At 41.3% G+C, this 15,657-nt stretch overlaps 1 protein-coding gene across 2 annotated transcripts in view; it reads left to right on the plus strand.

Moving 5' to 3' along the window:
• The window catches only part of Cers6 (ceramide synthase 6), a 231,728-nt gene that overhangs the window by 188,784 nt on the left and 27,287 nt on the right, over positions 1-15,657 (plus strand). For both annotated transcript variants that reach the window (XM_032903424.1, XM_032903425.1), the window contains exons 7-8: positions 2,790-2,918; positions 5,422-5,528. In XM_032903424.1, coding sequence (XP_032759315.1) covers positions 2,790-2,918; positions 5,422-5,528 — 236 coding nt within the window. The remainder of the gene's footprint in view (positions 1-2,789; positions 2,919-5,421; positions 5,529-15,657) is intronic.

The following is a 15,657-nucleotide window of genomic DNA, read 5'->3' on the forward strand; positions in this document are numbered from 1 at the left end:
GTCTAGATAGCAGTTGTCTAACTGAGTTAAATTAGAGACTAGAATTTAGGAATAGATGCTTCCTTGAGTTGTAGAGGTGTCTGTGGGGCCAGGACTGGTAAGTAACTAGGAGACCAATTGTCAGCGGCCCTGGATGCAAAGTTGTCTCAGAGGGAAAAAAACAAAGCAGCTGTAGAGAAGACCTAAGGGTGCCATGTTCCCCAGAGCCAAGATGAGTTTACATCCACAGAGAGCTGAGGCTGTGTCTGAGTTAATTATCTTTGCCTCCACGTCAGAAAAACTCAACCTAGTTTGACCGAATGACAGCCTGGGCACTGTAGACCATATTCATTCTCAGAACCACCTGGAGAGTAGTCCCAATGGAAGTTGCAAGGAGGCGAAGGCATGGGTAAAATGCAAACCAGCGGCATTACCTTACCCTGAGGAATGGGAGTATAGGAGAGGAGTACCTGCAAGAGCTCTATGGCTACTCTAGTGCCGTGTCTAGTCACCTCTGAAGCCACAGAAGAATTTTATCATTCACTTCTTCTTTTTTTTTTTTTTTTTTCTCAGAGCTGGGGACCAAACCCAGGGCCTTGCGCTTGCTAGGCAAGCGCTCTACCACTGAGCCAAATCCCCAACCCCTATCATTCACTTCTTAACTTGCTATTATTCTGTCAGCACAGCCGTTGGCTACCTGGAATAGTTACATATCCGTGATCAAACAATAGAACAGTTACTTTCTATTCACCAAATAAATAATTTTTTTTTTTAAGTAGTGGTAATTGAAGCTGGAGAGCTGACCCAGGGGCTAAGAGAACTAGCTTACTACTTGTTCTTCCAGGGGACCTGAGTTTGATTCCTAGCACATGTCAGGTGATTCACAACTGCTATTAACTCCAATTCCAAGTGGATATGATACCCTCTTCCAGCTTCTGTGTACACTGCTCACACGGGACAAATATTTACATAACACACACATAAATAAAAACAATTAATAAAAAGTAATGGTAGTAGCCAAAAGAAACCATTAAAAATAATATCTATAGTTTCCACCATGGCCTCTGTTCTCACCCTTCCTACTAGAAAACCCAGCGTGTCCTTTAGCACCCAGTGAGGATGCTCTAGGTGATGGACACTAACAAGGAGATGCACGTTCCAAGAAACTCACACAATAACCAAAACCAGTCTACCTCTTAATCTGCCTCAACTTCTAAAACAAAATGCCGTCTTGGCAGCTTATAAACAAGATAAATTTTATCCCTTCCTGTTGTGGAGGCTTGTGAGCCTCAGCTCAAAGCACTGATAGGCTTGGCACACCATGAGGGCTCATTTCCTGGTTCATACATGGCACCCTCCAGCTATGTCCTCATGTCACAGATGGGACAGTGTTGCTCTCATGGGCCTCTCATGTAGAGACACTAATCTTTGTCCTGACCTAATCAATACCACCCCCCAAACACCTTCATTTTCATCATTAGGATTCTAACATGAATTTCAGGGGAAAAAAATAGATACATACACACACACACACACACACACACACACACACACACACATATATGCACACACATACATACATATGTGTACACACATATACATATATGCACACACACACATATATATACACACATACATATATGTATATGTATTCAACCATTACATTATGGTAAAACTAAATATGTTGTTTATTAGGATTTATGTAAACAACAGAGACTGAACATCCCAGGAGTCAGGTCTTCCTTTCTCCTTACTTTAACTGGATATCTCTTCAAATATACCACTTGCTTAAAAGAATAATAATATTTTGTATATCTGAGCCTGGTAGCACAGGCATGTAACCCCAACTACTTAAGTAGCTAAGGCAAGAAGATTACAAGTTCAAAGCCAGCCTAGGCAACTTAGTTAAGAACTATCTTAAAGTAAGAAGTAAAAGGAAAGATGGGAATGTAGAATGTAAGAGTGTTTCCCTAGCATACGCAAAGCTCTTGGTTAATTTCCAGAGAGAGAGAGAGAGAGAGAGAGAGAGAGAGAGAGAGAGAGAATATGAATGAATGTATATATGTGTATGTGCATGTGTGTGTTTTCAGAAATTGCAACCACTAAGTATCCAAGGGATACATATATACTGTCATCCCAAAGAACTTAAAGTTTGTTAGGTTTTTGTTGTTCTTGCTGTTGTTGTTACTGTAACAAAATGCCTGAGCCAAATCAATTTATAAGATAAAAGGGTTCATCTATGTTCATGTTTTCAGAGGTTCTAGTCAATGGATGATTGACATGTTTAGCATATTGAGGATATAGCTGTGTAAGCTACTCATGATATGGAAGCTAGAACACAAGAGGGACAGGAAAGGGTCCACTTTCCAACATCTTTCACAACATTCTCTCAGTACCCTAACTTCATTCCAGTAGGCTCATCCGGTAACACCATGACTGGGTCTAAGCCTTTGAGCTTGGGCCTTCGTTTCGAGCACATGCCTTTGTGAGACACTTAAACATGACAAAGCAAAAAACAGGTCTAAGTAGTGCTTTTCTTTGCTTAAAATTCTGTGGTGATTCCTCCTCTTGTGATCTGACTCACTACAGTGTTGAACCCATTCTCCATGGTCACTTGAATATCTCCCCCCACCCCCATAAATGGGAAATCTCAAAGGGGTAGGAGCTGAATCTTAACCACGAAGTACACTGATGCTATTGTTCTGGAGATCCTCCCCCATGTTCTGGCTTAGAGAGTAAATGGATGGGGTGGAAAAAAACACTATGTTGCTGAACACTTACCTACTGTATTTTGTTTTTCCTTCCTTGAGGACTTCGGCATTATGTTCCTGCACCACCTTGCAACCATTTTCTTAATAACTTTTTCATATGTCAACAACATGGCCCGAGTAGGAACCCTGGTCCTCTGTCTTCACGACTCAGCTGATGCTCTGCTAGAGGTAAACCTTTTCCTTTCATCTTGAGGAAGACAAAAATCCAGAACTCAAAGTCCCCAGACCAGCTGCCGTGTGGTGTAGGGGATGGTGCTTTGAAACCACCAGCTGTTACTTAGTGGATTAAACTGGCAAATCTGAGACTTTAGATTACCATGAAAATGTGTGTCCAAAGTGAGCTTCATTAGCATCATTGGCTGATAGGGAACTGGAAGGTTTGGCCAGTCCACATCCGAATGGTTGGTTGTTTAACAGAAAAATCACTGTTTCAATACGTTTTCTAAGAGTCTTGCTGATTTATCTGAAAACTACTTATAACCCAGTTTAGTCTCGCAATACAATTAGTCAGTTTGATTTTTTGTTACCAGTGTATAATATTATACTAGTGGTTTTTTAAGAGTGAAAGAGGCATATGAATTGTAACTTTTATACCAAAGGTATGTAAAGAATTTACTACTTTCAGAGTCAAACTCAGTGTTATGTGCATAAATAAATCTTTTAACTCTATGCTAAGAAATGCTAAGGAATTTTATGACTGGTCAAAATTAACCCAAACATGTACAGAGTTTGCATAGAATTGGCTCTTGGAGTCCTTTTCTTCCCCCTGCTGTGTCATGTTTCTGTTGCTAAGAAGAATCCTCAGTCATAATCTGTCACTGCCATCAGAGGCACAGATGTTCACAGTTAATCTTTCATAGAGGTGGTAAATTAAGGTTTGAACCGAGTGTAAAACCTCATCAAAATTTTTGGTCCCCTGAAGGTTATAAAATTAAAGTGGTCGTAAGTCAGAAGATAGTTTGTGGCCATGACTGTTATGTGATTCAAGCTGAACTTCATTCAGGGCAGTTTTAAATGAAGAAATTTGTGTAGTAGGCAGGAAGTCCCCTGAAATTCTATTGCAGTTTGATTGTATCCAGTGTAGACTTAGAAGGGGACATTTATACTGCACCCCTACTTGTAGAAATCAATCCTAGACCTCGGGCCACTGTTAATTCCTGTGGAAATCTCTGGCATGCAGTTTGGCTAGAGCTGTGGTAGAGGAGATATTTGTTGAATCATCGTCCATCCCCTTTCACCCAGAAAAGGTAGCTGATCTAAGAATCCAATTATGAGCCTTAAAAGCAAAAGGTTTTCATAACCAGGATTCTGCTTGACATCATAGATAATGCTTGGAAATGTCCAGTTAATGAAATCACACATCCCTAGCGAGTTTGCAGCTGTTGCTTATCTGTCACTTCTGATGGATGAATGTCAAAGAAGAGGGATGTGTTGGTGATACCGAGCCAGAAGGTAGCCAAAAGTACTTTCCTTTTGATGTAATTCATGGTGTTGCACTTCAAGTATTCATGAAATGAAGAGCTCATAATCTTGACTTCCATTCAGGTGATGGCTATTTCCTTCTAAGACACATTGCTCTCATAGCTTTGTGCACTTAACACTAACATGGATACCTCCAAGGATGCTAGCAACATCTTTTCCAGCAACTAATTTTCCCACACATGGAAAGTAATCTTGTGCTGCAGAAGAGAGCTACAGTTTCCAGTAGTGTGTAAATGCTGTGGACTCTGCACAACTTTAAGAAATGGGGGGGGAAAAACGTTCCCTTCCAGGCCTTCCTGTGCTTATCCTTAAAGTCACCTTAAGAAGCGACAGTGGAGAAAGCAGTGTGCTTGCCTGCCGCTGAAACTGATGTCCTCAACATGGAAGTATTTCCTGCAGATATCAGAGGATTAGAAGTTTCATCTAGAAAATAAGCCTGTGATAGGGCTAAAATCCTCCAGAAATAGTCACGGATATAACATAGTCATGATGCTGACTTCATCTCAGAGTTTTTAAGGATAAGCTAGGAACTCATCTTCCCAAAGCACCTCTGTGATTGCTAAAGAAAGCACAGGTCCAGCCAGGCGTGGTAGCACACAGCTTTAATCCCAGCACTTGGGAAGCACTTGGTGGATCTCTGTGAGCTTGAGGCTAGCATGGTCTACAGAGCAAGTTCCAGGGCAGCCAGGACTATACAGAGAAACCCTGTCTCAACCCCACCCCCCAAAAAAAGAAGGGAAAGAAGGAAGAGAAAAAAGTGGAAGGAAGGAAACACAAACCTCAAAGTAGAAGGGCAGGGCACTGTGGAAAAGCTGTAGCCGATGACCTCAGCATTCAGGGTGCAATGAAGACTTTATATTGACCTGATATGTGATCTCTGTCCTGATATCTCTGGCTTGCTAACATCAAAATACAATGCAAGAAAGTTTCTTATTTGTCCTCTCTTCTAAAATCAGCCATATAATTGAATTTTTGGGGTTAGTAAATATTTTTATTAACTCTGACATTTGTAGTGTATGTATGGTTGATGCTACATTTTGCTAAACTTTTGAGTAATTTATAAATGCCAGTGTGTGGCACGTGCATTCTTATGCATGTGGTAAGCTATACTTCACTGGGGGCTGATGCACACTGAAGGAAACTGTTCTTATCAGTTTAACTGAGTGAATTGCGTTCCTTCCTCTTATAGGCTGCCAAAATGGCAAATTATGCCAAATTTCAGAAACTGTGTGATCTCCTGTTTGTCATGTTTGCTGTGGTTTTTATCACCACACGGCTGGGCATATTTCCTCTCTGGTGAGTACGGTGGTCTTCCTTCTGATAAAGGCACCCCCTCTAAGGAAGCTTTGTAGACACTCTTATCCTGAATTACAAGAAGGTTAAAGCCCAGAGGAGCAATTTCTGCTGGCACAGTGTTTGTCTGTAAGTAGGAGGACCTGAGCTTAGGCCCTATCACCAAGGTAACACATTCTTGCAGTTCCATCACTGAGGAGATGGAAACAGAAGGGTCCCTGGGGGCTCCCTACCTGTCCAGCCTAGGCTAATTGATGAGTTCCAAACAGGTCAGATACCTTATCTCAAAGGATGTAGATGGCATTTTTTTTTTTTTTAAAGAAATTGGTGGCAAGCCTGCCTCCTTTTTTCTTTTCTTTTTTTTTTTTTTTCCGGAGCTGGGGACCGAACCCAGGGCCTTGCGCTCACTAGGCAAGCGCTCTACCGCTGAGCTAAATCCCCAACCCCGTAGATGGCATTTTTAAAAGTGACACTTAATGTTGTCAGATAGCTCACCCAGTCATATGCATATATGAGTGCCACCACACACGCATATATGTATACCAACACACACATGAACACACCACATACATGAACATGTCACACAGAGAGCATGTGATCTCTTTCTTCAGGAGAGTTATGTATACTTTACTACTATTTTGCTTTGAGATCAGGTGGGTTTAAGGGCGGTATGGCTGTGCACGTCTTTTCTAATACCTTGTGCAGCACAGCTCACCTCTCTTTCAGACACTAGTCTAGAACATGACTTAACCTCAGCCGTGGAGATCCGAGTTAAGAAAGGAAGCATGGTCCTATAGACAAAGGCCAGAAGCAGCATTGCCTGGGAACTCAAGAGATAGACAGATTCCTGGGCCCTGCTTCAACCCAGGCAATCAGAAAGTCAACAGATAAGGCCGGACTATCCAGGTCATCTTAAATCTTCATGGTGATTGTGATGTACGTGAAAGTGTGAAAAACACTGTCCTAGAGAAGTTTCTTCATCAGCTTGTGTTCAATAGATAAAAGGGAATGGAAAGTACACTGTTAAAATAACCCTGAAATTCTCTGTGGCGTTAATGTCTATGTGGCTTTTGCCTTGTTGAGAGCTAAGGGAAAGGCATAGCAGAGTGCTGGCATCCAACAGATGTTTCTATAGGTCTAGTGCCAGTCTCCCGTTACTTGATTTGGAGGTGGGAAGAATGCAGCCTCCGTGTCGCTTTACATCTACCATTGATGATAGATTTTTCTGCTCCATTTTGAAAGAGCAATTTGAATGGGAAATTTGAGCCATAGGAAGTGGATAAAGTAGGACCATGAAGACACTACTACTTGCAGATGCAGTGGTGCCCCACAGAAGACCAACAGCCAGAAAGTCGGGGCCTTTAGTAAGTAGGTGTATCATTAGAATTGTATTAATGAATTACACACACACACACACACACACACCCCTTTTCAGCCACAAGGCAGACACATGCGCCTTCTCCTTCAGGTTCAGAGCCCTTTGGACACTTGGTCAATCATTTTCAAGCAGCAACGTCTAGTGTTGACAACAGACATTTATTAAAACCTTATTATAATTGAGTATATATGCAGGTAGGAAACACTGAAATAATTTCAAATAGGATGTATCTAATTATTTCAGGGTTGAGGGTCTTTCAAAATTATTACTGTAAAGAACAAGTTCAAACAAAATATAAGCATGGTTAGAATGATAGAAAATGTTTTCAGATTACTGAATCTGTCTCTTAAAGAAATGGGCGGGGTTGGGGATTTAGCTCAGTGGTAGAGCGCTTGCCTAGGAAGCGCAAGGCCCTGGGTTCGGTCCCCAGCTCCGAAAAAAAGAAACCAAAAAAAAGAAATGGGCATCACTCACATAATTTGATTTGCTGCTTTCCTTTTAGAGAGAGTTAAGATAGAGATTTACCTGCGTTTCTTCTCTCCAGTTAACACAGAAATGCTCCTAAGGTTTAGGCCTCAGTGAATTCGCCAGAGCATAGATCCACAGAACAAAGAAATGCTGTCCCACTGTCAGTGAGAGTACTCATAGGCACACCTGCTAGGAGAGCCTGTTAGCTGCTTAGAAAGTTTCTGTGATTGAGCACAAACGTCTTGCAAATACTTTGGGGTGCCTGCACCTGTGCCCTGGGCTGTAGCCGAGTTGCTCTTGAAAAGCAACTTATGGAAAACACTTTTCTATTTCTCGTAATAGAATAATCATATGCCATTACAGTTTACAGTTAGTAAACAGAAATCTTTCCAGATACATCCAGGAAGTCAGGTTGGCGCCTTGATCATCTGTTTGGTCCTGCATTGGTTGCTACAGTATAAAGGACATCGTTGTTATTTAACCCTTTCATGGAAAGAGCACCAACAAAGAGTTGTTTTAAATACTTGATATAAATGCTTGCTATTGTGAAATTATTTTAAAGCCCCTTTGGAATTAGGAAAGCCCAGTTTGAAGAAAGACCTTGCAAGCTATCCAATACATGCTCTGCCCACCTCCCTCTGTGCATGATAAATTCAATTTTCCGAGTCAGGAGTATTTGACATCCGGTGGGGAAATCTGCTTTCTTTTATAAGATGACATCCCGGTCTGTTATAACTTCTAAGCCAAGGATTCCTAAACTCTCTGTGAAGTCTTTTGGGTGTGAGCATTGCACACACATGCTTCCTGGATGGTGGTACAGTGGTTTCATTATTTTCTGGTATCTGTGACTCCTTCCTTTGCTCAGAGAGGTGCCTGTGGGAAGCAGAGTAAGTGTACTTACCACCTCAAGTAGAACCACTTCAGGGTGTACAGGCCCCTAGCACCTCTTCTGCAGAAGGCATCTGTAATTCCTCCAGCTACTCCTGTATGTCGTTTTCCTTCATTTGTTTCTCAGAATTCTTCCTGACGTGATCTTCCGACCTCAGCATGAGAAATAGCAGCACCCACTCTTTGTCACACCCGCCTCACATCATGGCATGAACTTTAAGAGTGGCTTCCACCTTGCCTGGTGGGGGCTGCTGTCCAACTGAACCCTCCTTCCTCTCCTAAGGTCAAACCATCCTGTACATTTTACTTTCCAGGGTGGCATATTTGCATACTCAGTTACATAGGCTGCATCTGCCCCTCCCAGAGCTTGCCCTGCTGTTTTCAAACACCATACTGTCCCAACAGTGTCCTTGGAATTAAACCATATACTGACCCTTCCAGGTGTGTTACATCTTCCAACTCGCCAAAGACAATGTTGACTACAGGAGGATTCCTTTAGTTAACTCAGTGCCCAACCACTGAGTCTATGTGACTTTTCAACTCGCTATGAAGACTTCTGAGATCCATTATTTCAGCCTCTCCCTTCCTCCTATTTTTCTACTGTATACAAAAGACTGTATCCAAAGTCTTCTCTAAATCAGGGTAACTCTATTGTCATAGGCACCTCTTACACAGATAGAAGCAAGACTACAGAGGACAGGAAGGCAGGGATGATGGTGTACTTCTGTAATCCCAGTCAGCTGAGAGACAGACAGGAGGACCCAAATTCAGAGCCAACCTGCTTGGTTCAGAGCAGCCAAGAGTTGGTCTCAGAAGAAAGGAGGAGAGACATGAAGGAAGAAAGAGGAATGAGCTGGAGACGTCGCGTAGTGGTAGAGTGCTTGCAGAGCACATGTGAGGCCCCAAGTTCAAACCCACTACTTACAAGAGTATACTTGATATAAATGCTTGCAGTTATCCTCCTTTTCCAAAGAGAAAACACTAAAGCTAGATTTTAGGAGACCATACCAATCACAGATTTCTGCTGTTGTCTTTTTTTTTTTTAATAGAAGTATAAATTTTTAACTCAAAAGTCCTGCCATGTTTATTTATGTATTTGGTGAGGATTTACTAGGCAACAGGGATGAGCTACATACTAACCTTTGATTAGATACGGGCTTTTCCTCAGGGGCCTGCAGTTTCAATTCCAACAGGTCCTGTCAGTATTCTGTTTGATAGTTTGAAAGAGGAAGCTACAGGTTATGAGTTACTTTTCTAAGCATTTGGGGAACGTCGGTAATATAAACATTTCATGCTTAAATCATCTTGCTGCGTATACTGAAAGGCTCTGTTGGCTAAATAATATATCAGACAGTGTATATATGAAAAAAAAAAGTAGCTATCTCGGTTTTTCTAAAGAGAATAAGAGACAATTTATTCTGAAGCCAAATGTGAGTTACCATGGCCCAGGACCAGACTCCATTTCTCCCCAAACTGTGTTTTAGCATGGTAACCATTTCAGGAAGTTTTTACCCTAGCAGAACAAAGAAAACAACAGATTGAGACTCTTGGGAAATACAGTCGTGGAACTGTGTGTGTGTCTGTTACGGGCATCAGGTGGCTGGCTGGTAATGTCCGCAGCTTTTAGATCGCCACGTAGTATTTAAGGAGCTGCATACGCTGAAGGACTCTGTTAGCTCAGTGAAATGGTACGCTAGGGTATGCCACACTGTTAGAATTCCTCTGCTCTCACTCATCCGACCTGCTTCTCTCCAGAGCACCGCGATATGGTCTTCACAGGGATTTTATAATTTCCAGTTACCATATTTAAATATGAAATATTTAAATATGAGCATAGTCCTCTGTTAGCAACATGTGAGTGCAAGTCTTCAGCCTTTTGGCCCAAAATCAACTGACAGACTCTTGAAATGCAGAACCCGCAAAGGGCTGATAATTCTGGCTTGGTAGAGATTATCAGTCAACAACTATTCTGCATAGAGTGTCCCTTTTTGGACAGTATTAGTCAGTAGGTGAAATGGGCAGTTTCTGTCCACTGGCTGCCTAGCCACAAAGTATTACCTCACCCGGAGGTAAAGATGCTCAATTTCTTTGTTAAATCCACCAAATGGGAACTGTTAGGAGCAGATATGTCTCAACCAAAGATAAATAACTTTACATCTCATATTTTGTGGATTTCTGGTATTTTTGAAAAACATCCATCTATATAAGGTAATCTGGACTGTTGTCCGTTAACTATCTATTATCTTGAAAGTATTCTAACAAACTTAGAGCCATGAATTTGCTATTTGGGCCTTAACTCACATGTGTAATCAACTCAGAAGTTTGTAACGACATCAATAGAAGGATTGGCTCTAAACCTTTGTACTTTTAAACTTTTTCAACAAATAAATTATATACCAGAGCAAAGATATGATTTTTACTTAGTTACCAAATGAGATTATGGCTATACAACTCAATCTAGCTAATTCCTCCCTGTTAAGTTACAACCATTTCTAAATTCCTCAAAAAAATAACCTTAGGATAACCACTTTCAGCTCCCCCCCCCAAAATGTCCAGGGAACTGGGGTGACAACTCTAATATAACTTCTTCAAGCCGTACATGGACATTGAGATATTCTTGGGGGGTAGGGGGTGGGGAAAATGGAGTAGCCTGATGTGCCTGTCTTGAGTGGACCCAGCTGAAAGTCCTTGAGATCAGGAATCCAAGTAGGTACATTCTGCAAAATATAATTCTCAAGACAAAAGTTTAGAATAGAGATATCTTTTTGTTTGATTCTCTCGAATCTAGTTTTTCAGGCAGTCTCCCTCTGTCAAATCTGATCACTATGACTCTGTGGGGTTTCCAGATCCTAATTACTGTTTTTAAAAACAAAAAGACAAAACCTTTCTCCCAAAATACTGTGTTCCTTAGTCTGTAACCAGAAAAGCTTGTATCTTGCACTCTCTCCCAGAGTAATAATATAACCATAAAACTCAAAGTCATGCCCATTATGAAGATTAAACAATTTTAAAGAAGGAAGTAATCTAAACAACAGTGTATGAGCCTGTCAGGCTTTTTAAATCTGTCATATCAGGAAATTAGCCCAAAATTCCCGTGGAGCCCATGTTAAGAGAATCTGAGCTTCCTGTTGTGGAAAATAACAAAAATAACCACAAATCCTCACTAGCCGGCATCAAGGAGCCATATAGCCCTTAACAGGGTAATTCATGAAACAAATTAAACACCTTCTATCAATTATAATACCAATAAGTAACTTATCAAACAGGACTTTAGCCCAAAACATATCAATCTGTCAAGCTCTCTACCCGGAGCCTCAGATTTTTATTTATCCTTAATAACATGAAAATCTCCATGTGACTTGGGTAATCTCTGTACTCCCTTCTTCTTAAAAACAAACTTAATCACCTTTTAATAATACCTGTCCTTAAGAAGTAGCTTGTCTAACTAGGATTTTAACCCAGAATTCCTGTGGAGCCCAACTTAGAAGGAATGTGAATATCCTGAAAGACTTTCTAAAAAAACTTTCTTTAAAAAAAAAACAGCTTTTAATCTCTAACTCTCTGAGCCATCACTGCTTATAACACAGCAGGGGACCAAGAGCCAGCCTAGGCAGCTTCTCTTTGTTTAAGGTCCTACACCCCCTCCCCCGCACTTGAGACATCACGTGACTCAACATGGCACTGGTCCCCTCATAGAAAATAAAACTTTCTCTCAACCCTTAGGATTACTAGTGGACTCTTGCCCACCACATTGGTTCACCAGCTGTTGCTGTAAGCCTCGTTCTATCTTGTACCTGCCTTCACCCGTATGACATCCTACAAAGATTTTCTTTATCTATTAGAGAGTTGAGGCCATTTATATTTAGAGTTAGTACTGAAAGATATATATAGACTGCAGTCCTTTTGATATTTTAACTGGTTTTCTTAATTATGGTTTGTCTTTCATTAAACTATAGCTTCGTTTGATTCTTTCTCGATTCTCTTGACCAGGTTTGTTATACTCTTTAGTTCTGCTTCCAGTGTCCTGTACATGATTTCTTATTGGCTGTGCAGCACCATGTTGCATTTCCTTCCAGCAGTACATGAAGGTCCCAACTTCTCTACAACCTTTACCAAGATTCGTTGTCTATCGTTTTTATTGCAGCCGTTCTGAAGGGAATGAAGTACCGTCCTACTGTGGCTTTGACTTCCTTCCAAATTTTATTATTCACTTTTTAATTGGATTGTCTCTCTATCATTGTGGGAGTTGGCTATGTTACACCGGCCACACCATTCCTTAACGGGCTGTTGCCTCTACTATGCTGTCATTGTCATGTCAGTGGAACAAAATATTTTTTGTCACTGTCCTCATTTCCTGACCTATACTTAACTGACTTCATTTCATTTCTGCCTCTTGGAGTCTTTATTCTATTTTATCCAAACTGACTCATCTGTCCTATCAGAGATCTGTGTAACCTAATGAGCCAGATGCATTAATATGCCCTATCCTCCTCTCTCAAAGCTGAGACACTGTCCAAGGAACTGATGATGATTTCTATTCAGGGGATATCTGGGCCACATTCCAGCCCCAACCCACCCAGGTCAGGAGAAGAGTTCTCTCCACGTGGTGCCTTCCTGATGACATCATTGTCTGGTGTTTCATTGTAGACAGCCCCTTGTCTTGCTGTTCCCAGAACAAGAAGCTCTCCCCAAAGTGAAACTTTTATATCCACTGCGTACAGCCTTTGGCCCTTCCCACCCACCCGTCTGCTTTGGAAGGGGGAATTAAAGTGACACTGTTCCTCTTTACTGTCTCCACAGAACACACAATCCCACTCCAGCAGCCCACGGAGGGACTTTTATTTTTTTTTTTCAATCTACAGGATGGAGAGATGAGAAAAACCTAATTTAACAAGTGACTATAACTGTCAGATAATTTAGCCACTGCACGGATAATTAATAGGGAGAGCTTTTACAGCAGTGCCTTTCATGCCTACCCTGCAGTGTTTACACCCTGGCTGTCTGTGCTTCTCACCCTGACTCTTATTCTACACCACAGACCAATGACTAGCTCACAACAACCAACAACAGGGAAAAGCCCTGCAGCCCTCCTTCCTAGAGTCATCAAGATGAATATTGCAAATTCTTTCAGTCCCTTTTTCCGTGGTTTTCAAGATTGTCTTCTCTGATTATAAATCACAGTGTGTTAACTCTATGGAAGCTACGTCAGCTTTTCAGAAATAAGTTCCTGTCGTAGTTAAATTAGCAGCGCATCATTATTTCAAAATAATAGTCTTGGAGTGATAGCATAGGATGACACTGAAGTAATCTTGCTCACAGCTCTTGTATTCTGCTAATATACCGTCTTGCAATCTTGTGAACGTAAAACCCTGGAGTTGTAAGATCATAATCTGAGCATCCAGGAGGCCAGAATAATTGGTCTTCACTTACCTTCCTCAGTAATGATTTGGCTCTGCAATGCTTTCATGGTTGTGACTAAGCATAAGGGTAGGAGAGCTACACAGGTTCTTTATATTTCACTGAGTTTATCAAACCATTTACAGAATGGTTCGGGATTTATGTAGGGTCTACTTTCTAATACATTCATGAATAGTTTGATTCCTCCTTTTTTTTTTTTTTATTAAATGGCATCTACAATTTAGGAACCTCCAAGATTATTACTGTGAGACTAACATATTTTTACCTCTTCCAAATACATGCTTATGACTTTGTATATGATCAGGACCAAATTTAAACAAGGTCCAGTAATTATATGCTTTGAAGTATTTCACATCGCAGCAAGTATTCCAACACCCCAAAAGTACGTACTGAATACTTGCTACACTACGGCCATCAAACTAATAATGACCAGTAGCCCAGACAACAACTTTCTGTTATGGTAGGGTCATCATTCAAAAACAGCTGTTAGTTTAATATCACCTCCTTCATAAGTTCAGTAAATTATGTCTCCTTGTGTTCCCTTGTCTCAAAAATATGTGTAGTCTAGCCTTGTGGTTGGACACTTCACTGATTTGATTCTTTTTAGACTAAGCCCACCCATCATTCAAAGCAGTAACCCTTTCCTTTGATCCCCCTTTTTCTATCTTTGTGTAACCCATCAACTTCCCATGTTTTTTTGAAGCCATAATCTCACTTTGTCATGGAGAAGGCTGTGCTCAGTTTCATGACAGCACCTGTTGCAATGCCTTGCTCAGAATGACACTTTAATTCTAAATGGTTTCACAAGCCTTTGCTTAGCTGATCTCCCTGATCCTTGTGGCGTTCGTGCGTAGAGAGAAACTTGAATCATTTCACCGGTGATTCACCTAAGCTCCCTGACTCTGATCTCCTAATATCAGTTCAGCCAACCTTACTATTTTCCTTTTTTTTTTTTTCCTTTCTGCAGTAGACTACTGTGTTCCTTAAGGCCACTGAGAAAGATGTGCCTTTTGATTATTTGTCAAATAAAATGCCATTTAAAAGTAGTTTCCTGTCATTCTGCCTCTGCCATCAAGTCATTGAAAACACTGTCTAATGATGGGAAGGGAGTCCCAGAAGGACTCTGAAGGGAAAGTGACGTGGTGCTGCTAAGGAGGGCTCTCTGCCTTGAGTTGCTTTCCTCCCGCTGAGCATCAGAAGACCAGGCATATGGATTCTGTGTGTCTGTCACTTCAGCAGTTAAGTGCCTGTCGCATCAGAAAAGCTAAAGAGTGTGTGGGATGTTGTTTCTGGTGGTGCTTTATAAAGATACCACCTAAATAAGAACCATTTTCAATGTCGTTACTGTTAAGATGGAGAGTCCCTTTATTGTCAAGCAGTAGGCCAACTAGGTATGTCTTTAATAGCACTTGGCTTTCTTTATAGCTAATGAACCATATGTGCCTTTGAATATCTGAAACCCTTTCTCAAGTCCTGATACCCATACTTTCTCGTTTCAATCACATTTTCTCTGAGAACTCAGTGAGTGCAGAGTACTGGACAGGGTTGCCTTTTTCTCCCAGTTCCCAAGGGACCTCACTCGAGACACCACAGACGCTCACAAAGTTGGCAGGCATGTGCTAGGCAACTGCTTTCCTCGTTAGTCTCAGATTCGAGTTCATTATCTAGCCAAGGATGGACCTGCGCCTGGCCTGGATGAGGTATGCATCGCTGCATACGTCCCAGATAGCAAACCCTGAGTTCCAGGACAGTGCGCATCATTATGTACCCTCGGGGTCTGTGCAGCAGAAACATTTGCCTTCAAACGCTGCTGCTGCTTCCTGTTGGTGTCTCACCGTTTTCTTTCATGAGATTTGAAACTCATCCAGATGCACAGTGGCATGGCAGCCCTTCCTTTGATTCATTTCTGAAACCGTGTCTTTCAAAGGAGCATGACTTACATGCTTTTCTGAATAGCTGATGAGCGGCAGATTAGTCTCA

The sequence above is a fragment of the Rattus rattus genome, chromosome 5 (assembly GCF_011064425.1).
Source record: "Rattus rattus isolate New Zealand chromosome 5, Rrattus_CSIRO_v1, whole genome shotgun sequence".
Classification (NCBI taxonomy): Eukaryota; Metazoa; Chordata; class Mammalia; order Rodentia; family Muridae; genus Rattus; species Rattus rattus.